We start from the raw sequence: 27,855 nt of genomic DNA, 5'->3' as shown, positions 1-27,855 counted from the left end.
CCATATTTACAGTTAGTGACATTTAGACTTTAATTGGAATATTTTATCTCTTTAAAGAGAAAAGAAATATTATTTTGATTTTTGACTAGGTTGAGGCAACACCTTTAAACAAGGGAAACATAAAAAAAGCATTATCTTGCTTAGTAATTATTCAACTGTCTCTAAGTACTTAACATCCACTGAGTACAGGATATTCTGCTAACTTAACTAAGCAGAAATCTTCCCCAAAATGGAATAAAGAAACACACTGAATAACTAACACCTTGATACAAAAGTTCTTTCTCTGTTCTTTTCCTGAACTTTCCATCCTATTAGAAAATGGGAAAAGAGGCAGCAAATTTAAAAACTGCCTTAAGAAGGGGTAACAGAAGTTTCCGAAAGTGCAATGAAGGTAGGGGGAAGAGTGGAAGAGGACGGGTACTGATCCTTAACCTAACGAGTGGATGCTTCAGGGATACATCTTTGCACTGTTGACAGAATCACTCCAGACGCTCTTACACACCTGCAGCGCACGAAACCAATCCTGGAAGACTATGCTCCTCTCCACCAGTTTCTAACTGCCCTACTCATCCTCTTTTTCATAAATTTACACAGAAAAGATGATCATTCTCTCCCTGCCTGCAGTGCAGCCACATAACAGCTGCTCACCTCATGTCTCGTTCTTACCTTCTCTGCCCAGCCACTTAGTAAAGTCTGTCAGCGTCTCCCACTGAGTGGCGTTCATGTGGATGTGCTCTCGGTGGCTGATGTACTCATTGTAAACGATGTTGTTGTGAACCCTCTTGGTTCCTAAGAAGAAATTACAACACTGCTGACCCTGAGCAGATTATGAGATTATAAAGTCATTATGTGCACAAGACTTAAGATACTTACCAAAGCGTCTCCTGAGAAGTTCTAGAAAGTCATTTCGGAATTCCCTAATAAAGCAGGGAGGGAAAGCATTAAGGTAATGTCTACAAATACATAGCATCACCTTCCTGAAATTTAAGCCATCATATAGTTTGCATGAGCACATGATATATAAAACATCTACGTGAATATCTGTTCCGAACCTTTACAAACTGAACAAGGGAAGAATCCTGAAAGATTACAGCTTTCAAGAATTAAAGTTAAACGTCAAGTTGGAGTTGGAACTTTTTGTCTTGGTAAAGGAGGCACAGCAAAAGTGCCCACACATCTTTGGAGCGGATTCTTCATGGAGTCTCAGTGCTACTGAATGTGGCATAATCATCCCATTCTATTGATAATAAAACGTGAAGTTGGCACTTAATGTGTCCCTCTGAGCTGAGCACACTGTGTTAAGTGACAGATAAACATAGGTGAATAAGATATACATTCTGACCAAGACGTTTACAGGTGAAGAGAAAGAGAAGGCTGTTCCCATCTGGCACAGAGACATGAAAGCGTCACTTGATATTTGAGAAATGACAGACATATAGACAATAGTTATTTCAAATTAAGTATTCAGTAGATATTTTCTCAAAAATAAACAAAGTGAGCCTGTCACGTCAAGAAAAACAACTGACGGTATTTGTTGCCAATGATAAAATTTGAGCTTTCAAGCAAAAAATGTGAATTCTGGTAAACTAGTATCCGCCACCATGAGTCTGACATACTTCCCAATACTTAAAGATGTTTCTGACAGCACTGAGTTGACATTAGTGAATATGATTTTATGATATTGCATAATAAAATGTATCACCGTTCAGAATTTCAGAATACCTGTGTAACTCAATGAAGCAATATTTTCCAAATGACTGATGTGTGATGTTACAAAACCATGCATGGGTACAAGATCCACTTAAAGTAAAAGATCACATGGATTTTAATGTCATAGAGTACAAAAGGTTTGCTATATGGTCTCTGATTCCACATTGCAACTAATCTTTAAGAAACTACCACGCCATTGTGTTTCAATGTAGTATCACAGAAAAATAGCCAAAATTATGTGAAAAGGCTACTAAAATACTCTCCCCGCTTCCAACTACACATCTGTGTAAAAGCTGGACTTTCTCTATGTATTTCAACCAAGCAACATTTCAGAAGAGAATGAAGGTAGAAGCAGATGTGAGAAATACAACTGTGTTCTATGAAGATAGACACTGAAGAGATTTGCAAAAATGTAAAACAACTCCACTCTAATTTTTTTGTGTGCTTTTTGTGTGTTGGAAAATATAGTTAATTTTCATGTAACAATGTTATTTTAACTGTAATAGGCTTATATTGTGATTTTAAATGAATAAATTTTTTTTAATGTCTCAGTTTTAATCCCTAATTTACAAGCTATAACCCACATAAACAAAAGTCTTTGGGGTTTAAGGCCAAAAGGTCTAAAACCCTGGAAAGAAAGAAAGGGATGGAGGCAAGACTAAATATTAATTGTAATAATAATAATTAACAGCTAATATTAATCGAGTACTGACCACTCCTCTAAACACTTTCAAAGTATTAACTCATTTAATCTTCGCATAAACCCTATGAAGGAAAGACAGTACTTGAAAGGTACAAAACCTACAGATGAGGGGACTAAAGCACAGAGAAACTGAATAAGTTCACCCAAAGTCACACAGCTCCTGAGTGGAGAAGCCCGGGTTTAAAGGACTTAAAGACAAGCAGTCTGACTCCAGACCTGTGCTCTTAGCCACAATTGTTTTAGACTGAGAGATGGTTTTTCATATGTTTGAAGTGAATGGAAGAAAGACTGATTTGTGAGACATACTTTTTTAACAATTCCACACAATGATAAACTGTCAAAAGAAAACAAAAACTGAGCACAAAGATAATACAGCTATCACATTAATATGTAAGGAATAAACAGAGCTTCCAATATATTAAATATAAAGCATCTATTAAACGTCCAACTGAATAAAGCTTATAAGGATGGCTTTGAGTTACTTACTCTGAAAAATAATCCATAAACTGCTGAGGATTTTCTGAAGCCAGCAATAGTTGTCTCTGATGAGATTCGGACATACAATGACACTTAAAGCCATTCTACAAAAATGTAAAGGTAGTGGTTAAATCTTGATTTAGCTCATTATAATGGGCCCTAAATATAAGTATTTAATTAAATCCTAAAAAGCTGATGATAAATCCTAAAAAGCTTTGATGATAAATTGTAAAAAATAATCAAGTCACTGGCTGTAAGCACTCTATCGTTTTAAAAATTTTTTTTTATAAAGTTGAGTTTTGCAACCCTGCTAATCAAAGAATCCCAGAAGATTAAAGAGACAAAAAAATACTGCTTTGGAAAACAGACATTAGTAAGAAACATTACAGGGCACAGTAACAGAAGAGCGATTTTATTTTTTGACTCAATTTAACAAATTCCTATTGGGCACCTACTTCATACAAAGTGTTATGCAAGCGTTTCGAGGACTATAACAAAGTAAAATGGGTCATCAGTGAAGTTCCATTAAGGAAACTATTTTCACTCACTTTCCTATACTTTAGCTCATTACCCAAAATACACTTGCATTTTATACATAAACCTTATTTTATCATACTAAATCTGTATCTTCTTCAGATGATTGTAAAAAACATCCAAGTTTTGACTTTGTGTCTATTCTACTTAACATTTGAACCTGATTCTCCACTAGTAAGAGAAATGAAAAATGTGCCTCTCCTCTGTCTCCCCCATCTTGGTGAACAGCACTGTCCTGTACCGTCACTCAGGCCAGGACCGAGGACAGCATCCCAGCGTCCTCCACCTCCACTCAGCACTACGTCTACTCCGCCGTCCTAATAACTTACCCAGTCCCTCGGCTCAATCCCATTGCCACTGCCCTGATTTCAACACTCAGTCTTGCTTAGAGCAGTTTCCTAATCTTCAGTCATCCACAGATGCCTACACAATTCTTGCCTCTTCTGTGCCCTACCTATGCATTACTCCTCCTTAACTGCGTCTTAAAAGGAAACTTGATATCAGTCTCATAAACGAAAAGCCAGCACCACTTTCCATAAATTACAAATAAATCAGTTAGATGAAAGCAAAATAATGTTATTAAATTCTAGAAACTCAAGGGAGTGGATGGGCAGGAGGGGAATACTCCGGATCTGACCTTCCTCCCCCTCAATCTGCCGGTATTAGAGACAGAGACAGGGGAGGGGGCTTGTAGGGGTCAGCTTCTCCTCCCCCAGGCACGGAAGGGCAACGAAAAGATGTGAGGGCAAACAGGTCAGAATCACCCCAAGTGTCTTACTCTGAAAAGTAGTAATTAAAAGAGAGAATCAAACGTGTCTTCTCTTTCCCTGAGGAATTCTATTTTAGGATAACATTTGAGGATAACCAAATAACCCTAGTTAATGAGAAAAAGCTCATTGTTACAAAAGAATGGTGGTCAACAATAAATGTAAAAAGAACTAGAAAAATAACCACTTTGCAACTTCTAATGAAATAAGTGACACAAGCAAAGATGTTAAAACACGAGTAAAAGGCTGATGGGAAATTGGAGCTATGGGCACGATTCCACACTCCACTAGTATTTGTTCCTCGTTCCCCCATAGTTACTTGCTCTTGCAAAGGGGAAAATATTACTTTCCAACATTACTTTACAGGCTGTCAACTGTACCCAATTTTCTTAGCACTACCAGACATCATGGGCTTCCTTATTTGATGCAATGGGATATACACAGGGTCACCTATCAAGGATTCTGCTCCCAAATATTTAACCTGAACCTAATCAAGGCTTCAGACCTAAGTTCCAGTTTACAAAAACTACAAGAGTTAGAGAAAGAAGACGAACGACAACCACAAGAAAACTTAATTGTTAAAGGGGGACTCCTCTAGGATCATTACTGGCCTAGCCTCTTCAAGTCAATGTCAAGAAAAACAACTGAGGGGAAGGGAGGGAATTCTATTTTAAATTTAAAATTGAGAGAGAATTAAAAGTCCTAACACCTGACACCACAGAGATTTTTAGGGCAGTGAAACTATTCTGTATGATACTATAATGGTGGATATTTGTCATTATACATTTGTCCAAACCCACAGAATGTTCAACACCGAGAGTGAACCTTAATACAAACCATGGACTTTGGTGCTAATGATGTGCCAATGTAGTGTTATTGATTGTAACAGAAGTACCATTCTGTTGCACCAGGCTGATGGTCTGGGAGGCTGTACATATTGAGGGCACAGTGGGTACGAGAAAGCTCTGTACCTTCCGCTCGTTTTTGCTGTGAACCTGAAACTGCTCTAAAAAATAGTCTAGTTTTTAAAAAGTTCAAACAACCAAATCCAACTATAGCTTTTGACTGGATCTGGGTTTTTTTGTTTGTTTGTTTTTGTTTTTACTTTATTTTATTCAAGTATAGTTGATTTACAATGTTGTGTTAATTCCTGCTGTACAGCAAAGGAATTCAGTTTTTTATACATATATATACATACATACATATATAATTCTTTTTCATATTCTTTTCCATTATGGTTTATCACAGGATATTGAATATAGTTCCCCGTGCTAAAAAAACTGTTTTAAAAAAGCATTCACGGGAACAATTGAGAAAATGTGACTATGGAGTATGCACCAGATGATATGAAGAAATATTTATTAATTTTGTTACGTGTGATGACATATATGGTGGCTATATAGAAAAATATCCTAATATTTTAGAGGAGCATATTTAAGTATTTATAGGTGAAATATCCTGATGCTTGTAATTTACTTTACATATTTCAGAGAAAAGGAAACATGGCAAAGTACTTAAAATGTTAAGTGAAACTTAAAGCGTTAAATCTGGGTAGTGGATATATGGCCGTTCCCTGTACTAGTCTCTAGTTTTCTGTGTGAGAATTTTACCTTGACTAGTAGTAAAGAGAACTAAAGAGAAATGAAAGAGAATAACTGTATCAATGTAATTCAACGTGAGGCCCACCTAAAGTATCTCATCCCTCACTTGCAGAAACACTGGATTAGATTATTCCAAGTGCCCAGTGTTCTTCCTTTCCTACCCAATTCAATCTCCAGAGAAAAACGTGATCCTGTCACTAGCCTGCTCTCAATTTTTCCAGGTGCTTCATCATTCATCTAAATAATGGGGAAAAGTGTAAGCTCCACAGCACAGCATACAAAGTTTCCTCAAGATCTGCTCAAAGACCCCTTGAGCCACTTTACACATAATACACTCATTTAAAACTCACAACAATCTTACAAGTAGAGACACTTACTATTCTCACTTTTCAGATAAGTAAACACGCAGAGAGAATGTGACTTGTAAGTGGCCACAGCTTGGCTTCCTAACTCTGATTCTGACTCCAGAGGCCACATCTCACTCGCAATAACATCCTGGTCCTGGCACATGGCAGGTGCTCGATAAATGCTTGTTAGGTGACTAGTGTGCAAGAGCTTAGTTCTCCTTTTTCATCTGATCCCGAAAAGAGGTGTACACCCTGATCATGTCTAAGAGCCACGTCAAGTCAGAGACGTCTGTTACTGTCACTCCCGGGAGTCCGGCTCGGCACTGTTCACCCCGCGTTTCTTGACGACTTGAGTGGGGTCACTTCTCCGAGGGCTACAAAACCTCTTCTTACTTCATTTCTTTTTTGGGGTTAGACTGGGGAACAAGGAGGTGTCAAAGGCCACTGGTTCCGCGCAAGGACGGGGCTGAAGGGAAGGACGGCCCTACTGAGTTGAGTCCTTGACTCACCCTGCGCAGCCCCCACGACTAGGGACGGGAAACCCAGGCCCTCACCCCGGCGTCGGGGACCTCAGCCTGCATCTCCAGCGGGGTCCCTCCGGGGAGAGGAGGGGGTGGGCAGGGGACCGCCCCGGGCCCGCTTACCTCGTCCCGGCACTGCTTCTGGCACATCTGGCAATACCAGCGCAGCTTCTGAAGCCCCTTGGACTTGATCCTGTTGGCGATGGCCTTAGGGGTAAGAAAATCTGATTTCCCCATCGCGCCCTCCGCAGCAACAACTTTCGGGAGCCCAGCGCCGGGTTGACCGGAAGCGGAACAGGGCTGGCGGGGGTGGGCAGGACAAATACCCTCCTCGAAAGGAGGTGGGGCTTCGGAAGCCTGGGCCCCTCCCCAACGCTCGCGAGGCTTCGTTCCATCCTGCGGGAAGAAGCGAGACTGAATGAGACCACGGGGTGGGCGGGGCGCGTGGGGCAGCTTCCGCGCAGGCGCGGTGAGGCCTGGCTGATCGACCTTCAGCAGAGCCGGTATCACCATGTTTTCTCCGGCGGGCCTTGCCGGGCTCTCGGCCTGGGCCGTGCAGCCGCAATGGTATGGCAGCTCGCGGTGGGAACGGGAGGGTTGCGACGGATGGAGGGGCTCAGGCAGGGGGCAGGGGAAGCGGGTGGAGGCGAGTGGGACGGAACCGGGGTCGCAGGGCCGGCCAGGCCCGGGTCCCTCAGAGGCCCCGGAGCCCGGGCTGCAGGAAGCGTTCGGAACCGGGAAGGGCGCGCCACGTCTCCGGAGGCGGGCTGGGGCGGGGTGAGGGCCACGAGGAGTGCTCATCTGGGACCTCGAGAGTGGGGCCTTGGGCCCAGTTAATTTCAGGGCAGTCGTGGATCCCCTCAGCTACTAAATAAATGCTTAGGGAGCCTCTGCTGCGCGCCAGGCGGCGAGCCTCTGGGAGGCCTTACCCGGGCCCTCAAAGTGGGGGAGGGGAGGGCCCCAGGGAAGGTCCAGCGGAAGGTTAAGGTGTGCTTTTTGTCCTTGGCGCCTTTTGAAACTCTCCGGTGCAGAGCGCAGTAACCCCCAACGCGAACTAAGCAACGACCTTGCAGCAGGCGCTTTGCTGGGCCCAAGTGAATGAAATAAGTGCCCTCGTGGGTTGCAAAGGGGACTTTAATAATCTGTTGGCGAGGAAGGGGAAGACACCTTGCACTACCTCGAAACCGTTGTGCTGAATCAGTAACCCTGCAAGGTCATGACATCGTCCCAAGGCCCCGAGGAGGAGGAGATAGATGGACTTTTATGCGTCATCTGTTCACTGCCACGCAAGTTTTAGGGATTTTAAACATTGGTTTCCCCCCACCCCCAGAAAAAGCATCTTAGAAGGCCTAGGAATAGGCAGACAAACGTTGGTTTGTATGGTACCCTATAATAGCATGAGATGTGTTGAAGCTAGACAGAGTCTGGAAGAATTTCAGATACAGTGCTAAAGGGTTAGCTATAGACTGTAGCACTTCTCCGGTTTTACAGTAAAGGAGAATTCTAAAGAGCCACCCCACTAAACTAGACTTTTGTATCCTAATTTATGAGAAGGGACTATAAAGCATTAATTAAAATAGATATGTGTTCATTAAGCAAAATATTTATAACAATAAAAGATTTTCAGCTTAATGAAGTAACTAAATCTGATGTGAAAAACCTACATACAAATGTTAGTGGATTTGCCTTGGAATTCAGAGTTTCTTTCCCCTAATACTGAAAGAGTATTCATGGGAAGTAAGAAGTCACCTTAGTTGGATTCTCACTGGTATAGGTTGTCCCATTTCTTAATCACTCAGCGCACATTTGTTGGGTGCTTGCCCTGCGCCAAGTTGGCACTGTGGAAAGTGCTAAAATGTGGTGAACAAATTGACATGGTCCTGGTGAGCTTTGTGGGACAGTTCCTCACATGCAGTGGTGCTCTGCAAACATCAGCTCTCCTTCCTTCCCATCTTCCTGTGCATTAATGTTATCTGGAAGTATTTTTAGAACGTTAAGTTACCCAAGTTGATCTTTAAAAATGGACAGTTTCTGAAATGAGGACAAAATATATTACATAAAATTGTAAAAATAACTTTTAAAAAACCTGTAAGATCTTTTGAAGATCTTTTAGTAAAGAAGCATTTAAGCGCTCGCTGGGTCTGAGACAACTACTGCGTGGGGTGGGGCTTAAACTGGAGCCTCAGTCAGCAAATAAATGTCGAAGTCCTGACCTTACTCCCTTTGGAGTGTTGGTTTTAAATTGTTAGGTTATGAATATTCATCAAACATCAGTTTCCACCTTGGAAAGCATACTCTCTCTGTCCTCTTCCTTTTCATATGTTCCATCACTCTGGGTGCCTGCTGTCTTTCCTGCCTCTTCTGCCTTTTCCCTTCCACTCCCTGTAATTGCCTTTTAAATTCAGAAACTAAAGCCATCTTAATGTTTCACACTCCACAGAATTAATTTGGAAGGGAAATATATTATACTTTTGTCTTTGCAGAACCAGAAAGAGGCATTTCCTTGGTTGTGTTTTGGTTATTGAAAGCTTTTTAAAATGCAATTTGTTGTTATAGTTTTGGTTTCAAGGAGGTTAGCATACCAACATTAACTAAACATTAGGCTTGATTAAACATAGTGAAGTTGTTTTAATTGTTCAGGGTGTCAGTAAAATACCCTAAATTTTTGGAAATTAAACTTTTTTTTAAACTAGTATTTAAGAAAATGGAAATAAGAAATTTGGTATCTCAAATCAGGGGGAAATACATTTCTATTTCCTAGTGTTCCACATTGTCTAAAATGGAACTGTTTTATAATAGGAAACCAGTAGGCCGTAAGTTGAACTATGGACACTGAAAAGGGAGAGAGATGGCATTTCAGGGGAGAGAAGAGAGGCCGTCATCTCAGGCTGAGATAGCAGATATTTACTTTTAAACTTGAGGCAGCAGCCTGTAGTGTACCTGATGGAGTGGTGCCAAACTGCCCGGCTTTGAATCCTGACCACCGCTCACCTGGCAGTGTGGCCTTGGGCAAGTTACTCAGTGTCTCTGTACCATTTCCTCATCTGTTAAATGGGGGTAATGCTAGTACCCCATTCACTGGATTAGTGTGAGGATAAAGTGAGTCAGTATTTGTAAAGAACCGAGGACAGTGGGAAAAATGCTTGTGAGGATCCAGATGTATCAGTTGAAAAATGAAAACGAATTTATACATACACGTTCTACATAAAATGTAATGTGAGAAGGTTAGAAGCCTAACAAGACTGGTTTGTGGGTCATGGTTGGTGATAAAGTTCTGGGGAGTCACTTGGTGGAGAGGCCGGGGTCGGACTTTCACCCAGGCATTCAGTGTTAGAATTAGACATACTTCATAATTTTCTTTTCCTTAGGAATTAGTGGATGCTACTTCTTCCTTAATTTTTGTATTATTCAGCATTATGCACTCCTTAAAATTCATTCAAGCTGTCTGTAATTTCTTTGAATGTTACATAGTTCACCCACGAACCTGCTGTGTGATCATAGTAGATCATGGTAATCCGCCATCTATCTGTGCAATTTGCCCTCTGCTGTATTTGACGTGTTTCTAGTTTCTCACATAATCTCCCGAGAATTTTTCAGGACATGATGCAATTCTCCAGAACACAAAACTGACTCAGAACTTCCTTTATCTTCTCATTTGCAAAAACTGTATATTCAGTAGAGCAATCTGTCGCTAGAGAGAGTTCAGATCAGCTCGTGGTTATTTTGCACTCAAATTGTACTTAAAAAATAACTTTGTAACACAGATAGACATGTTTAGAATTAAATGAAGTCTAAACATGAGAGTGTTTCAAAATTGGGGAAATTAGGGTGTGTGCACAGCAGAAAGAATCACAAAAGATCCTATATCTTCCTGCATACCTTTCACTTGGGATACGTGTGGAGACCCGAACATTCTGTGTTCCTCCAGATATGGCATGCAGTTCAGAATTTGTTCCATATGATGTGCTCTGACTAGAAACCTGTGTCAGTTAAATTGGAATGCATGCCTAAGACCATGCTGTCCCAGTGTCACTCTTTATAGTCTCTAAATTTAGAGTGGGCAAAAAAGTTGTTATTCCAAAAAAAGAAAATCATCCCCAAAATATTACTTTTCAAGTGCCATGATGAAAAGATGTTCATGGGATGGTCATTATGTCGATAAGTCTGCCCTCTGAACTAGCAGAGCTTGTCAGTGTTTGACAGCTTTTATCTTTGCCTTTGGGGGATCCACTCTTTTTTTTTTTTTTTTTTTTTTTTAATGGCTGTGTTGAGTCTTCATTTCTGTGCGAGGGCTTTCTCTCTAGTTGCGGCAAGTGGGGGCCACTCTTAATCACGGTGCGCGGGCCTCTCACTATCGCGGCCTCTCTTGTTGCGGAGCACAGGCTCCAGATCTTGTTGCGGAGCACAGGCTCCAGACGCGCAGGCTCAGCAATTGTGGCTCACGGGCCTAGCTGCTCCGCGGCATGTGGGATCTTCCCAGACCAGGGCTCGAACCCGTGTCCCCTGCATTGGCAGGCAGATTCTCAACCACTGCGCCACCAGGGAAGCCCTGGGGGATCCACTCTTCAAACCAAACCTAATATTTTCCAGGTAGTCTTCTTCCTCTTATTTTCTTTATTTTTCTTTCTCCGTGGCTGAGTAATACCAGTAGTAAGATATATAAGTCAAGAGATTTTTAAAAATAACTGTTCTGGTTATGAACTTTCAGACTTACTTTTGTGCACATAAACACATAGAATCACAAAAATGGCATCATATCTTATTTCATAGCCTGCATTTTAAAGTTATTATAGACTTTTTTAGTCTGTTTTTTAGTACAGTTTTAGATTTATAGAAAAATTGAGTAGCACAGAGAGTTGCATATACCCACACCCCGCTCTGGACATTTTCCCCAGTCATCAACATCTTGCATTAGTGTGGAGTGTATACTACAATTAATGAACCCGTGTTAATGCATTATTAACTAAGGTGCATAGTTTCATTAAGGACACTCATTTTGTTGTATACTTCTGTGGGTTTTGACAAATGCATAGTGACCTGTGTCTTCCATTACAGTATCATGCAGAATAGTTTCACTGCCCTAAAAATATCTCCCTAAAATCCTGGCAACCACTGATATTTTTACTGTTGCTATAGTTTTGTCAGTTCTGGAGTCTTATAATTGGAATCATACAGTATGTAACCTTTTCAGACTGGTTTCTTTGACTTAGCATTATGCAGTTAAGGTTCCTCCATGTCTTTTTGTGGCTTGATGGCTCATTTATTTTTATTGCTGAATACTGCTCCAGCTATATGGATGCACCTGTCTGTTCATCCATTCATTCATGTATTGAAGGACATCTTGATTCCTTCCAGTTTTTGGCAATCATGAATAAAGCTGCTATAGGCATGTGAATGCAGGTTGTCATGTAGATGTAAGTTTGCAGCTCAATTGGGTAGGTATTTAGGGTTATGATTAGGGGTATGATTGCTGAATCATATGTTTAAACTATGTTTAGATTTGTAAGAAGCTGCCAAACCATCCTCCAAAGTAGCCATACCATTTTGTATAACCACTGGTGATCAGTGAGAGTTCCTGTTACCCCACATCCTTGCCGTCATTGGTATTGTCAGTTTTTGTTTTAATTTTAGCCATTCTTTGGGATTTTCTATGTAGTTGATCATGTCATCTATGAACAAAGACAGCTTTATTTCTTCCCTCCCAACCTGTATACATGTTGTTTCCCTTTTTGTCTTATTGCATTAATTAGGACTTCAGTACAATGTTGAGTAGGGGTGGTGAGACAGGACATCCTTGTCTTGTTCCCAGTCTTAGGCAGAAAGCTCCTAGTTTCTAACCATTAAACCTTAGGGATTTTTTTTGTGGATGTTCTTTATCAGGTTGAGGAAGTTCTCCCCTATTCCTAATTTGCCGAGAGGTTTTTAATCATGAATGGGTATTTGATTTTGTCAGATCCTTTTTCTGCATCTATTGATGATATAATCTTTCTTCTTTAGTGTGTTGATGTGATGGATTATATATTTGAATTTCGAATGATGAACCAGCCTCACATACCTGGAATAAATCCCACTTGGTCGTAGTGTATAATTGTTCTTAATACATGGTTGGATTGCATTTGCTAATATTTTGTTGAGGATTTTTGCATCTATGTTCATGAGAGATATTGTTCTCTAAATTTCATTTCTTATATAATGTCTTTATCTGGTTTTAGTATTAGGGTTATGCTGGCCTTATAGAATTAGGACATATTCCCCCTGCTTCTTGTTCTAATTCTCTTTCTTTTTCTTTTTTTCTTTAATTTTATTTTTTTTTGGCACCAACTACTATGTCTACTGATAGTTACAAATCTGTCTCAAAATTCATTATCTCCAGGGAGATCTCCCCCACCCAGTTTTTCTCTCTTGGTTAAATGACAACACTGTTCATTTAGGTCATTAAATTAGAAACCTTTGGGTCAGCTTGCTCTCACATCTGGTCTTCTGTTGCCTAGCCAACCTCTCAGTCCAGGTGCTTGCCTTCTCTTGTCTGGAAGCCCCTTGTTTGGCCTCCATGTCATCAACATTTGGTATCATTTTATGCTTTTCACTGCCATCCGAGATACCTTACTGAAAAACTAAACTGATTTATGGGCTTAGAAACATTCATCATTTCCCCAGTACCTATAAAATAATATTTAAACTTATTAACCCAAGCTATGTCTCCAGCTTCAAAACTACATCCAGTTCCTAGGAATGCCCTCCTTAGGCCCTCCTTCTTTGTGCACAAATTTATCGATTCTTCATTTCTCCCGTGGAGCTTTCTAGGCCAACACAGGTACTTTATGGACTTAAGAGCTAAAAGATAATGTATATTCGATAACATGTCTTCACCAGTAAGAGGAGGATCCTCTCGTAATTTATCTTTCACCAACATTACTTTTAAGTCAAGTTATTTTGACTTTAATGCATTAGCACTTTAAAGACTGTAGAAAATATTTAATGTAAATTTCATGTAAATCTAAATTTGCATAAATCTTGTTTATGAGATAATAGTATGCTTCTTGTGGTCAGAGACCATGTCCTGGAGCAGAGTAGCTGCTTAGTAAAAAGCTTACTGAATTGAGTTGAAAAAGTTAAGAATTGGTTTAAATAAACTGTACTTTGACACATGTGGTCATGTTAGAATGTGTAGTTGACCCTAAATGTTATTTGAAAAGGTTTCAGTGAACTGAGGAAGTCAGGAACAATATAGGCAAAGACATAGGGGTGGGAAAAGAGCATGTGTGAATGCCATTGTGACTTCAGTGGAAGCTTTGTGTTAGATCAAATAGAATGAGACCTTTGATGGTATAGGGTTTGGTATCAGTATTGAGGAATTTATGTATATATACACACACACATACATACACACACACACACACACACACACACACACATACACATTCAGAGTCTTATAGATCATTTCTTTATGGGACACTCTTTAAATTAGTTCATCAACTTTGAGGGTTTTTCTTTGAGCTATTTTTCAAAAAACTAAAATGATTTTTACCACCTTTATTCTCAGGATCCAAGTTCGAAATATGGCAACCTTGAAAGATAGTAAGTACTTTATCACAATATGTGAATTAAGAAAAACTAAATTTTGACAAATAAAAATGTGCTGCTTTAGCCCATTTACGTATTTGGTCAAAATGGACACAGTGAAGCTATGTCATCTGTGTGCAGCATTGAACTTGTTTTGGAAAAGACCCATGTGAGGTCAACAACATGGTTGTTGATTCTGTTGTCTGTAGAATGATAATGATATAACTAGAAAAAACTGTGTGTGTATAAAATGTTATGGAATATGTGGCTAAAGGCCATTTTCAGTACCATTTAGTGTTTTAAATACATAATTTATTGATACTATTATGTTGCCGTTTTGCTTGTCCTGTCCAGGTAGCGCAAGGTCTGAGTTATTGGTACTCTAACATTAAGCCTAGCTTAGCAGCTGCTATTAATTGAAAGTCTAACTGCTGATTATTCTACCTTGCAGTTTAGGAAAATATTTCGATAAATTCACAAATGAAATCGTAACTCCTTTATCTTAACACAGCACTTCTATTTTTCAGTTACCAGGCGACTAAAATCAATCAAAAACATCCAGAAAATTACCAAGTCTATGAAAATGGTAGCAGCAGCAAAATATTCCCGAGCCGAGAGGGAACTGAAACCAGCCCGAGTGTATGGAATAGGATCCTTGGGTAAGAGGAGAGTACAGTCACAAATTACGAAGTACCGTTTAACCTAGAGATCACTGCTCGTGACTCATCTGTCCTGAGTACTTCCCGGCCCCCATCTATCACAGCAGCCCTGTGCGGGTGGGGACCGTCAGAGCTCCCGCTTTGCAGATAAGAAAAACTGAAGCCCAGTGCAGTCATAACTACACCTCTGTGACTTGGCATCTGAGCTTCTCTATTTGTTAACCACTGTATGTGATCATGTTCACTTTTAAGATATTCTGAAAATTTTCTTAGATTATTAAATATACCATCAAAAGAACTTGGAAATTTAGTGCATCAGACTCAAATGCTTGATTTCTTCCTGTTACACTGTGATGTGATCTTTTAGGACTGCAGGGTGGGGAGGGGGTGCCCTGGAGTGGAAGGTGACTGAGTAGTCATGGATATGACTCTGAGTACATGAGCGGAATGTTTAAACATCAACTGTAAAGAGGGAGAAATTTGCTTATTTCCAAATTGAAGAAAAGATGTATCTGTATTATCTATGTGTTAGTACATCTATGTATTACATATAAATTACCTTGTGCAATAGTTTTCTTGTGCTCTTCATATTTTTTAAGCATGCATTTATAGCATGCTCTTTTTAATCAGTGTTTTATTTTTTGGCTGCATTGGGTCTTCGTTGCTGCGCGCGGGCTTTCTTTAGTTGCTGTGAGGGGGGGCTAATCTTCATTGCTGTGCGCGGGCTTCTAATTGCGGTGGCTTCTCTTGTTGGGGCGCATGGGCTCTAAGCACGCAGGCTTCAGTAGTTGTGGCTCACGGGCTCTAGAGCGCAGGCTCAGTAGTTGTGGCACACGGGCTTAGTTGCTCCGTGGCATGTGGGATCTTCCTGGACCAGGGCTTGAATCCGTGTCCCCCTGCATTGGCAGACAGATTCTTAACCACTGCGCTACCAGGGAAGTCCAGTCAGTTTTTTTACATATAAATTTATTTATTTTATTTATTTTAATTTTTGGCTGCGTTGGGTCTTTGTTGCTGCGCGCGGGCTTTCTCTAGTTGCGGCGAGCAGGGTCTACTCTTTGTTGCGGTGCGCGGGCTTCTCATCGCGGTGGCTTCTCTTGTTGTGGAGCACGGGCTCTAGGCGTGTGGGTTTCAATAGTTGTGGCTTGCGGGCTCTAGAGCACAGGCTCAGTAGTTGTGGCGCTCGGGCTTAGTTGCTCCGCAGCATGTGGGATCTTCCCGAACCAGGGCTCAAACCCATGTCCCCTGCATTGACAGGCGGATTCTTAACCATTGCGCCACCAGGGAAGTCCTAGCATGCTTTTTTAAGCATGCTCTAAAGAAACTTTTGTATGAGAAAACGATAGGGCACTAGGCTTCAGTGGAAATGGCTCCTTGCTTTAAAAATGCCATATTTAGGGAATTCCCTGGCAGTCCAGTGGTTAGGACTTGGCACTCTTACTGCCAGGGTTCGGGTTAGATCCCTGGTTGGGGAACTAAGATCCTGCAGGCTTCATGGTGCAGCCACAAGAAAAAACAGCCATATTCAGCTTTTCCTAGGAGGCATAATGGACACTTGCTAGGTTAGGGTTAGCAATCATTAACAACCCCAGCCGTTTGCTCTCCTGAGTCCTGTTCTCCCACCAGCATAATACTGAGCACCTAGTTAGCGGCCCAGTAGAGGTTGATAAATTACTCTAGCCTATTTCTATGAAAAGGGGAAAGTCATTCACTGTTCACCTTTCATGCTGAAACGAGTAAGTGTAATAAATTTGTTTCCCCTCAAAACTCTATAACCACAAAACTATCAAATAAGGAAATTGGCTCAGATATCTAATTATAATATTTGTGGTGTAATATTAAAAATTCAAGTTAAGGCTGCCATTCAGCTTCTAAGTCCTTCAAACAAAAAATACTAACTGCTAGATATTAAATAGCTAATCATTTAAAATATTTAAGAACTTTAAAAAAAAGTTTAAAAAATAAAAATAAAAAATAAAATATTTAAGAACTTTAAATAGACATTTTATGCTGTACAATATAAAACATAAAAAGAGACTGAAAAGGAATATTTTCTCCACTTCCCTAAACTTTAGAGTTGAGTATTTACTTCTCTCTGCTTTTTATGGAGGGTCCTCAGGTATTGAAATTTGAGAATCACTGCTCTATACTGAAAAAGGCAATAGCAGGAATTTTGTTGAAGTGGGGGAATGTGGCAGCCGTGAAGATGCACTTTGTAACTAGAGTGAGCACAGCTGCTGAATCGTCCTGTGTTTTTGCACCTAAGCCATGCTTCCCACGGGCTGCTCCTGGCCAGCACCTGAGCACAGGTGGGATACTCAGGTAGGCGTGTTCTTGTGAGACTTGGGGCTCCCTGGCAGCCTCGCTGAACTTTCCCTCAACTGTACAGCGGTCCAGGAAGCTGCCACCCCACCTTTCTTCCCACTGGTCAGACTGGCATCCTGGTGTGATGGCTATTCTGACCTCCTTCCTATTTTCTCTCACATGCATTTCCCCAGTAAAATCAATGTATATTTTGTCCTATTTAAACACCTCTTGCCTTCTGCTTCTTGGAAGACCAACAAAGTGAGGTTGTTAGTAATACCAAAAATAGGGACTTCGCTGGCGGTCCAGTGGTTAGGACTCCGTGCTTCCACTGCACGGGACACAGGTTTGATCCCTGGTCCCGCAAGCCACGCAGCCCAGCAAAAAAAAATAATAAAAAATAAAATGGCGTCCATCATTTTAATGTCAACAGTTTTCATAAAAGCTTGCTATGTAGATTATATGAGCATTTCAGTAAATATTTGTTTTCTCCTTTTTTGGTTGTACACTGAAGATTTGTCTTCTTTAGAAATTTGGCAAGTCCAGAGAAATTGGTACTTCTATAAGTCTGGCCTTTTTACAAGTTCTTTAATTGTGCTAGCGATTTCTTTTAGTCAGTATTTAAGATAATTTGGCCCTTAGGAACCTTTGTCTTAATAGAGATTTAAACCTTTATGGTTTTCAGCCTGATCGTAAATGAAATACGTGCACAGACACTTGATTATATTGAGGCATCATTTTGTAAATTAGGAATTATTGCTGTATTTAGTGTAATTACACATACTTTTTTTTTTAGCTCTATATGAAAAGGCTGATATTAAGGTGCCTGAAGACAAGAAGAAACATCTCCTTATTGGTGTGTCCTCAGACCGAGGGCTTTGTGGTGCTATTCATTCCTCGATTGCTAAACACTTAAAGAGTGAGGTGGCCAATCTCACAGCAGCTGGGAAAGAAGTTAAGATTGTTGGAGTTGGTGATAAACTCAGAAGTATACTTCACAGGTAATTTAAGTATATATTGTTTATGTTTAAAAGGCTGCAAGAATGAATAAAGGGAAGTTTCTTTGATAGTTTATTTAAGCAAGGTGTCTTTTTTTGGTTACCGTTTTATACCCAGAGGTTTTGTTTTGTTTTGAATTTTTTTCCAGAATATAGTAGAATGGATAGATTCCTCTGTTTTCTATTTATCTTTTGTTTTTCCTTCTTCCAGACCATAAATGGAATACAATAGGAATATCAGAAGCTATGGGTTTTTGTTTTGGGGGGCGTTTTTTTGTTCTTTTTAATGAGGACTCTAAGGAGCTCTCACAGCCTAGAAATGCCAGAAATGAATGACAGTTGATTAGGACTGGAAGGAGAGAAGTAAAGGCAGAGAGAAATGTAAGACAAGAAAGGCCTGATGTTAGTCCTTAGTTCTTGGCAGGTGCTGAAGGAAAGGGACAATCATGATAATGTAGGGGCACCTTAATTCAGTGAACACCCCTCGGCCCCCTCAAAAAAGCTTGATCTGTAGCGAGAGTGTTTTTTCCTTGTTCTCTGTTCTTTCAGCAGAAGTATTCTGTTAAACTATTTTATGTGACCTCTTCATTTTCATGTAGGACTCATTCTAACCAGTTTCTGGTGACATTCAAAGAAGTGGGGAGAAGGCCCCCTACCTTTGGGGATGCGTCGGTCATTGCCCTTGAACTGTTAAATTCTGGATATGAATTTGATGAAGGGTCTATCATCTTTAACCGATTCAGGCAAGAAAAATGTTGAAATCCGAGCTTTTTTATGTTTATGTTCAGATTTTTCAATTAAGTAAATGTCTACTTAACAGTTTAAAATTATACTTTTGGAATTTACATTTGCTTTTGCCATTTCTAGGTCTGTCATCTCCTACATGACAGAAGAAAAGCCCATCTTTTCCCTTGATACCATTGCAAATGCTGGTAAGTAGGTTTTGTATGACGAGTATTTTTCCTATAGAAAGGAGAGATTTGTACATGTAGGAAAACAGTGATTGTCAGGGTGGCTTTTTTTCAGCAGTAACAAAAATAACATTGGGCTGTTTCTGTCACCGTCTATTAGTGGCTTCCATGAAATCATAAACATTTATTGTTTGACAACTCTTACTCCATTCTTTCATTAATTGAATAAATAAATAAATATCCATTGAAGGCCATCATTAGATATGATTTCTGTCCTTGGAGATTGAAGAACTTAGCTAGAATGATCTATTGGCTTTGCAATCTGTGTGTGGGAGCCCTCCCTAACCACAAAACAGATGCTCTAGAATAGAGATTTGAACACTATTCACAACTAATATACGTTGAACAACTCAGTTCTCTTGTTTTGCTGTTTAAACAAAGTGATCGTTGCTCAGTGATGCATCCTGGAAATAATACTCAGGAACTGATTATTTTCCCTTTTTGTATGTTAGATTTCTCCTGTTCTAGGTGTATAACTTTGACATTTTTTAAAATAAATTATTTATTTTTTGGCTGCGTTGGGTCTTCATTGCTGCGAGCAGGCTTTCTCTAGTTGAGGCAGGCGGCAGCTACACTTCATTGCAGTGTGCAGGCTTCTCATTGCAGTGGCTTCTCTTGTTGCGGAGCACAGGCTCTAGGTGCGGGGGCTTCAGTAGTTGTGGTGCATGGGCTCAGTAGCTGTGGCTCATGGGCTCTAGAGCACAGGCTCAGTAGTTGTGGCGCACAGGCTTAATTGCTCCGCGGCATGTGGGATCTTCCCGGACCAGGGCTCGAACCTGTGTCCCCTGCCTTGGCAGGTGGATTCTTAACCACTGCGCCACCAGGGAAGTCCCTGTAACTTTTACGTTTTAACGTCTTAGAAACTGGGATGCTTCTACCAGTCGATGACATGTCATTTTTAATTGGCTATGTTATTTTCTTTCTTCATGGTACATAAAATAGGAGTTATAATCCACCGCATCTTAAGTTTGATGAAATCCAGTACTGTCTCAGCACTTTACACTAATGAATGAATTTTGAAGTCTGCTGCTACGTTTCCACTGCCTAATTACTAAAACGCACAGCAGCCTCTTAACTCTTCCTCTCTTCCACATTCTCAGAAAAGCTTTCCCTCCCTTATTTTCCTGACACTTTCAGATTTCCCCAATAATCAAATGGCTGAAATGGGATTTTTATATTACACTATACGAGTCTCAGTTCTTTCCTTAATTTTTTTTATTGAAAAACACAGTCACTGACTGTTGGGTGGCTTCGTGCCCAGCACGCTGCCAGAGACTGTCCAAAGGATTTGTATCCATGAAATGTGGTGCTGTTACTTTAAATGTGGACTTCTTAAGTTTTATGAAGTTAAGCATTTGAAGTAGAATATCAAATGCTTTGTTTACACATCATATTTTGCTGAAAATCTGCTATTATCTGTAGTACGGAAATAGATGAAGCTTTTAAAACTGAATCCTTTAGCCAATCTTATATTGACTTCTCTGTAATTGTAAAGAGTTTTTATACTAGGAAGCTGTCTTGATTAAATCAGTCTTTGTGCTGTATCGCTTCAGAGAAATCCATGGCTTGTTTTAACAGAGAGCATGAGTATCTATGATGATATTGATGCTGACGTGCTGCAGAATTACCAAGAATACAGCCTGGCCAACATCATCTACTACTCTCTGAAGGAATCCACCACGAGTGAGCAGAGTGCCAGGATGACGGCCATGGACAACGCCAGCAAGAATGCTTGTAAGCGCTGAGCATGTTCCTGAGAGAATTCCCTTGCGGAAAGCAGCATGAAGACCCTCACGTCAGAAGGCATTAGCGATTCTGGAAGTGGACCAGGAAGCAGGAGAGCTGGGGTCTAGTCCTGGGCTCTGCCACCGATTCTGTGAGGATAGAAAAATTATATTCTCTGCCTTAAAGGAAGTAATATCTTACTTGGTACGCAGTAAGTGTGCAGGTACTTTGAAAAGGTATCTCGTGGAAGAAACAAAAATACCTTCATAAAATTTTTTGAGTGGCCAGTTTGGGTACCCAAAAGGAAACAGAATCTTATTTTTGAATTAAGCAACACACGTCTATAAATGAGTTAGTGAAAAAGGTATTCTTTTCTAGTTTCAGATCTTGTTGTCTAATCTTTTGTTTTGTTTTGTTTGTAGCTGAGATGATTGACAAATTGACTTTGACGTTCAATCGCACCCGCCAAGCTGTCATCACCAAGGAGCTGATTGAAATCATCTCCGGTGCTGCGGCTCTGTAAGTAACCGTGCGTCGCCCTCAGACTCCGTGTGTCATCTGTGCCTGCTAGTTTAACCTTTGCATGTTTGAGTTTCCCATTTTGTTTTGTCTGTTAAAGATGAAATGATCCATTGCTTAATCTTGTTTCCTTAATCGTAGAACATAAAGTTTGATGTAAATGAGATCTCTGGTGTATTTTGATTGTTTCAGCTGAAATATTCAGGCTTAGTTTCTTCTTTTTAGAAATTAGTATATTGCTAGCTTGCACTTTCTTCAAGTTTTAGGAATAAGGATGTGAATAATTCAGTATCATTTATAAAATCTGTCTTTGAAACTTAAAATATTATAAATCAAGCTTTCTGAGTTACAGGACTGGTTTGGGGTTTGGTTTTATATAAATCTGCAGATCATTGAATGGTGGTAGGGTCCTGGAATTTTTAAATTAAGTTTTCTGTATCAGTACTGTCTTAGAGTAGTTCTTAAAATACCGCTTTCCTCAAGAAAATGTCTTGGTTGTCTAGCTAGATATGTTAATGTTTGTGAAACCAGGGTTACGATAATGGGAATTCTGTTTTAAAAATTATTAAGTTGAACACCCATTATATGCCTCATACAGTGCTAGGCACGGTGTTAAAGGATGTGATCCTTTCTTCCAAGGCATTTACGTGCTAATAGGATAAGAAAAAAATGCAGATAATTGTGCTGAAAGATAAAATATGTCGTAAGTTATCTTTGACTCATTCTCTCTTACCTCCTGCTAATTGGTCACCAAGTTCTGTAAATTTTACCTTCGAAATATCCCTTGACCCTTTCCCCTTTATGCCCTCTTCACGCAGATCCTTGTCATTTCTCTCCCAAATTAAAAAATATATTTTTTGAGTGGCACATGTTTTTTTCCCTGAAATGCCATCCTTCCCCTACACTCTTGATTCTACATCTGACTCTGTTTATCTTTCCTAACGGAGCTGGGGTAATCCTTTCTTCCAGAAGTCCCCCCTTCCTGGTTTGAGTGGGGCAGCCTCCTGTGCTTCCCTTCATCATAGCACTTACACTGTTTTACTAGGAGTTGCCCTTTTGTTTTTCTGTGTCCTCCTGCGGCTTGGGACAGGGAGTGTCTCATTCAGTCTTGTAGCCCCATCACCTGGCACATACTTCCTCAGTAAATATTTGTAGGGTGAATGAATGACGTGCCATGAATATATATATATATATATTTTTTTTTAATTAATTTATTTATTTGTTTTTATTTTTGGCTGTGTTGGGTCTTTGTTGCTGTGCGCGGGCTTTCTCTAGTTGCAGTGAGCGGGGGCTACTCTTCGTTGCAGTGCATGGGCTTCTCATTGTCGTGGCTTCACTTGTTGCAGAACGTGGGCTCTAGAGCGCAGGCTGAGTAGTTGTGGCACACGGGCTTAATTGCTCCGCGGCATGTGGGATCTTCCCGAGCCAAGGATCAAACCCCTGTCCCCTGCATTGGCAGGCGGATTGTTAACCACTGCGCCACCAGGGAAGCCCGCCATGAATATATTAAGACCTGGCAGTTCAGCAGAGAGAGAAGTAACATTTTATTGGGGATGTGAAAACGTGAATCCAGGTTTAAGAATCAGGGAAAGGTTTATCACTACGATGACATTTAAGTTGGTCCTTTTGTCTCTGGAGGATAGAAATGGGCAGAATGCCAGAGACACAAATAAACTGGTTGAGACTGTCCTGTAAGTGTTGGTTGGATCCAGCAGCCTTCCTTCTCTTATTTTGCTTTCAAGCGTGAGTTTAAGACTAATCCATCTCTCAGCCTGGTCACTCCTGCTCTGTTAACATCAGAGTCCAGTGCAGTGATGAGCGGCCCTGCCATTTACCAGCTTGATAGACGTGGTTAAGATACTCTCCCTGCAACGCAGTTGTTTTCTATGACATGGGGGCTAATACAGGGATTAAATAAGTGTATTATTCACGTCCTCCTTGCTGTACTTTGTACTGCTGGAGCCATGCCGACTTCTTCTCGGGTGGCGTGCATGCAGAGGCCTGGGGGACAGTTTTGACTGCGCTCTGAAGGTCCGGGAGCTGAGAGATGTGGAGAGCCAGGGAAAGAGGAATGAATGCTCGGAATAGACGGAGGCTACAGCCTCTGCAGAATTGAGGACCAGGCTCTTTCTTGATTAGGAATGCGGGCACTTGGCTGAAAAGTAGCAAAACCAGAGAAATGAGGAGAGGGAGATTGGGACATGAAGACCAAGAATTTTAAAAACTCAAATAACTGGAAATTGACTAGTTTTCACTTTCTAGAAAGGCAGTCTAAATCCTTTATTGCAAGTTAGCTGTGCAGCCCCACGGTGGATTATTTATATGAATGGACCTGCATGCTCTGTAACCTGTCAGCTCTTCTGCTTAAAGGCTTTAATACAAACACATTTGGCTCTTTGGTAATAATATAATAGGCATGAATAAACCATAATTGAGGTACCAAATATTTAGTTGCTAGCCTAAAATTTTTTAATATATTGTATGCTATTTATAGAAAAGTTGTGGTTTAAAGTATGCTTTCATAGTCCTGCCTACTTGCATGAACATGGTTTTATTGCTTCTAACCAGATTCAAGTCTATGACCTTTTATAACAATCATTGAATCTGTTTTAAGGGAATATTTTGGTAAGTATTTATGTGATATACTCAAGGTAGTGAGTGAGGAAGTGGGCTTTTTTCGTCAGAAATTGTATGATTAACCAGCATGGATTGTTTCTTGACCTGCTTGTTTTGTGTTTGTCTTTTTCTTCTAATATAATAACCCAGGAACTAATGAAAATCGAGTTTCGTCCTCAGACAAGAGGTAAAGTGGTAATATTTCACACACTCTCCCCTACCCCGTCAGAAAAGAAACCCAGTCAGGTAGAATTGAAGGTAATTCAGCAGCAGTGAAACTGATTCCCTGAGAGATGAGATGGCCAGGCCATTGGAGCAGCAGCCAGCTTGTGGGAGTATGTGGGTGATGCTAGTGGGCAACTGTAAGGATAAAGAATTAGCATTCTTAGGACCTCTCTGGTGGTCCAGTGGTTGGGACTCCACGTTTCCACTGCAGGGGACACGGGTTCGATCCCTGGTCAGGTAACTAGGATCCCACATGGCTCGTGGTGCGGCCAAAAAGAAAAAAATTAGCATTCTTTTGAGTTATTAAATACAGGCTGGTGAGGAGCAGTGGTTCTCAAACTTCCTGGTCTCAGAACGCTTTGATATCTGACTTCACAGAGGATAGCTCAGTTCTCTCCATTTCTGTATTCATTCTGTTCTGATATTACATGTCACGTAGGCTCTGAAAAACTCCACCGTGTGCACCTGAGAATGAGAATAAAATAGGCAAATAACATTGTTATGAAAATAGTTTCGCCCTCACGGACCCCATGAAAGGGTCCCCAGACCAAAATTTGAGAACCACTGGTGTAGAGTAGTAGCATTTTATTATGTAGAGTCAGTTCTTTAAGTCCCACTGAAATATGTATTATCTCTTGACATCTTTATTTTTCAAAAAAAACATTGTTTTTTATTTGTTCTGTACTTTTATCTTTCAGGTAAAGAAGATTCAGCAAGCTGATTTTGTTTTTAGCTTACTGCTGTCCTTGTCAGAAGAAATTGTTGGTCCATTGTTTAAATCAGTAAAGACAGCGAGATATTTGTAAATTATCTTACAATAAATGACTCACCACAAGAAAATCACTGTCTTTTCTTATTATATAAGAACAGCACTTTTCCAAATGAGATCTTAAAACACTTAAAAATATTAACATGCTTCTATTAAGAAGATAGTTGAAGAGGCTCCTCTGATTTTCTGGTTGCCTAACAGCCGTGGAAAGCCTGGCCTCCGTGGGGTCAGAGTGGAAGGAGGAGGCATCAGGCCACAACCCCAGCCCAGGCACCCGAGCGCCACACCTTCATAGAACAGCCAGCACAGGGAAGCAAACGCGCTGTCCGGGTCATCTGCTGTTTCTCACGTGCACGGTGTAGAATTTCAGGCATAAATCTAAATAAATTTTTAAATCTTTTCCAAGGACTGAGAAACATTTCAGTAGGATATTTACCCCATATTCGCATTTAGATAACCATTAAGATTGGGCGCGTGAGCTATTCCACACAGCGAGTTGGCCATGCCAAAGTGTCAGGGTTTTTTCCTATTTATTTAAAAGAGGGCTTAGGGGTTTTTATTGCAAAAGTAGTATAGGAATTACAAAAGACTGTAGAACTATAAAAAAATACAAAGCCCATTCTCACTTAACACTTTATATTACTCTTTTAAAAAACATTAAGTAAATACATGCATATGCTATTATTTTACCAATAACTATTCATAAAAATGAACAATAAGTAATATAAAAATGGATTAGCAACCACAAACCTGTAAAGAGCAGTGTTGCCACTTTAAGAAGAAGGCTGCCAGGGAAAGATAAACTGAACAGAATCTCAGGGTCATTTTCTAGCTTCCCTGAAATGTTACAAGAGGCATTTTGATTTCCGAGCCTTGGTGACATTTGTTTTTCTCTGAAAGCTCATAGGTCTTTACCTGTGTTGCTCTGAAATGTCACAAGGATGATTGTTAATAAGCATCCTTGGGGAAGTCTTTGCACACTTGGACGAGTACTTCTGTGTTCTTAATTTTTGGAAGTGGAATCGATGACTCAAGACTATGTACATTTTTTAATGGACACTGCCAAATGGCTCTCAAAAAGATTGTAAACTTGTGCTAACTGTATAAAATTGATTTCCTCTACTCGCTGAGACTTTGTCTATCTTTTAATCTTTAATGATCTGATGGGTGAAAAGAATAGACTACTCATTCATTGCCCATTTTTTTAAGTGAGTTTTTCTCTTTTTCTCATTGAAACATAAAGAGTTCTTTGCATATGAGTGACATCAGCTCATTTGTGTTGCAAATTAATTTGTGTTAGAAAGTTTGCACTTCCACTACTTGCAGATGCAGCATGGGGTCTTGAGAAATAAAACTAAGCAAGGATTTAACACGAGTGTTCGATGCATAGAGCAGTGGTTAAGAGCATAAACTTGGGGCAAACTGGGTTGGAATCCCAGTTCAACCCTTAACAGCTGTGTGACATTGGGCAAGTTACTTAATCGTTCAGTTTTATCATCTGTAAAATGACGATTAAAATAGTACTTACCTCATAGTGTTGTTATGAGGACTAAATGAATCAATATTTGCAAAATACTTAGAAACTGATGTGGGACGAGTGCTGTGTCTGATTAAATGTTACCTGATCTATGTAAGTGACCATCGGTTCAATATCATGTTTCTGATGTTCTGTGTATTAGCACTCGTAAATTCTGAAGCTACGATGATAATAATTATACTTCCCTATAGGAGCTTACAGTCTGGAGCAAAGACAAGCAAAAAATGAAAAAAAAAACGTGGTAAGGTTTTTTGGTAAACTGTTATTGAAGTATAGTGTATGTACAAAAGAAGGCATAATTCATAAGTTCATGGCTCAGGAAAATTTGCGAAGTGTAAACACTCATGTATCTACAATCTAGATCAAGATCTAAAAGGTCCTATCGTTACAGAAGCCTCCCTTGTGTCCCTGCCCTTTTTGTTATCTCCACAAAAGTACCCACAGTCATGACTTCTATCACCATAGATGTGTTTTGATTGTTTTTGAAATTTAAGTAAAAAGAATCATACAGATGGAGCCTTTGGGGTCTGCTTTTTCTTAAAATTCAGTATTATGTCTGGGAGATTTCATTCACATTTGTAGAGCAGTTTTTTTCATTGTTTTATGTTACCACATGTGATAAATATCTTAGAGTTTAGTAATTCTGTTGATGGACGTTTAGGTTATTTCCAGCTTGGAACAATTATAAATGCTTCTCTAAATCTTTTGTGCACCTCTCTTGGTTTAAATTTGAAAGAATTTCTGTTGTGCACATACCTAGCAGCGGGATTGCTTGGCCATAGGTTCTGTAAATGTTCTGCTGCTTTGGCACTGCCAAACACTTTCACAGAGTGGATGTATTGATACCAATTTATACTCTCTGGCAGTTGTCTACATCCTCATCAACACCATTTTGCCATCTTGATAGGAGTGTAGTGTTATATAATAATACCTTTAACTTGCATTTCTTTGATGGCCAGTGAGTGGGGTTAATCATGCATATTGGTTGTTTGGAACTTAGATATTCTCTTTCCAAAAGTTTCTGAGCACTCTGTGTGTGTGTGTGTGTGTGATTTTTGCTTGTTTTCTAATTGAACATTCTATTGAGAGAATTGTAGATTCACATGCAGTTGTATGAAATAATACAGAGCGATCCCTTGTACAGTTGCCTCAACTCCCCTCAATGGGGGCTTCCCTGGCGGTCCAGTGGTTAAGACTCTGCGCTTCCACTGCAGGTGGAGCGGCCAAAAACATAAATAAGTAAAAATAAATTCCCCCAATGGTAATATTTTACAAAACTATAACATATCACAACCAGGATATTGACTTG

General features: G+C 40.1%; 2 protein-coding genes across 5 annotated transcripts in view; one reads left to right on the top strand and one right to left on the bottom strand.

Moving 5' to 3' along the window:
- The window catches only part of KIN (Kin17 DNA and RNA binding protein), a 36,340-nt gene extending 29,390 nt beyond the window's left edge, over positions 1–6,950 (bottom strand). Inside the window, exons 1-4 of one of the 2 annotated variants that reach the window (XM_036844015.1) lie at positions 6,784–6,950; positions 2,900–2,994; positions 874–917; positions 667–789 (exon numbers count right to left, since the gene is read on the bottom strand). In XM_036844015.1, coding sequence (XP_036699910.1) covers positions 667–789; positions 874–917; positions 2,900–2,994; positions 6,784–6,897 — 376 coding nt within the window. In that variant the 5' untranslated portion in view covers positions 6,898–6,950. Of the gene's footprint in view, positions 1–666; positions 790–873; positions 918–2,899; positions 2,995–6,169; positions 6,744–6,783 lie in introns of those variants that run through there. The other variant, XM_036844016.1, reaches the window with a different exon arrangement.
- A 146-nt stretch (positions 6,951–7,096) lies between these two features.
- ATP5F1C (ATP synthase F1 subunit gamma) lies at positions 7,097–25,080 on the top strand. 3 transcript variants are annotated; one of them, XM_036842972.1, is made up of 10 exons: positions 7,097–7,227; positions 14,204–14,238; positions 14,751–14,882; positions 17,983–18,187; positions 18,784–18,927; positions 19,052–19,116; positions 20,734–20,889; positions 21,303–21,399; positions 24,166–24,202; positions 24,939–25,080. In XM_036842972.1, exons 1-9 carry the CDS (start codon positions 7,172–7,174, stop codon positions 24,170–24,172), a joined length of 897 nt encoding a protein of 298 aa, XP_036698867.1. In that variant the 5' UTR covers positions 7,097–7,171; the 3' UTR covers positions 24,173–24,202; positions 24,939–25,080. The 3 variants fall into 3 exon arrangements, with proteins under 3 accessions (XP_036698867.1, XP_036698868.1, XP_036698869.1); XM_036842973.1 differs by lacking the exon at positions 24,166–24,202 and having other exon boundaries at positions 24,939–25,072; XM_036842974.1 differs by lacking the exons at positions 24,166–24,202; positions 24,939–25,080 and having other exon boundaries at positions 21,303–21,403.
- The last annotated feature ends 2,775 nt before the right edge of the window (positions 25,081–27,855 follow it).

The sequence above is a fragment of the Balaenoptera musculus genome, chromosome 2 (genome assembly GCF_009873245.2).
Source record: "Balaenoptera musculus isolate JJ_BM4_2016_0621 chromosome 2, mBalMus1.pri.v3, whole genome shotgun sequence".
NCBI classification, from domain to species: Eukaryota; Metazoa; Chordata; class Mammalia; order Artiodactyla; family Balaenopteridae; genus Balaenoptera; species Balaenoptera musculus.
The sequence above is the reverse complement of the archived record's forward strand: the minus strand, read 5'-3'. Positions and strand labels throughout refer to the sequence as shown.

Coding starts and splice junctions, on each gene's coding strand:
- ATP5F1C (XM_036842972.1), top strand. CDS start 7,172: ATGTTTTCTCCGGCGGGCCTTGCCGGGCTCTCGGCCTGGGCCGTGCAG. Junction 18,928..19,051: donor ATCATCTTTAACCGATTCAG/GCAAGAAAAATG, acceptor TGCCATTTCTAG/GTCTGTCATCTCCTACATGA. Junction 20,890..21,302: donor CAACGCCAGCAAGAATGCTT/GTAAGCGCTGAG, acceptor TTTTGTTTGTAG/CTGAGATGATTGACAAATTG.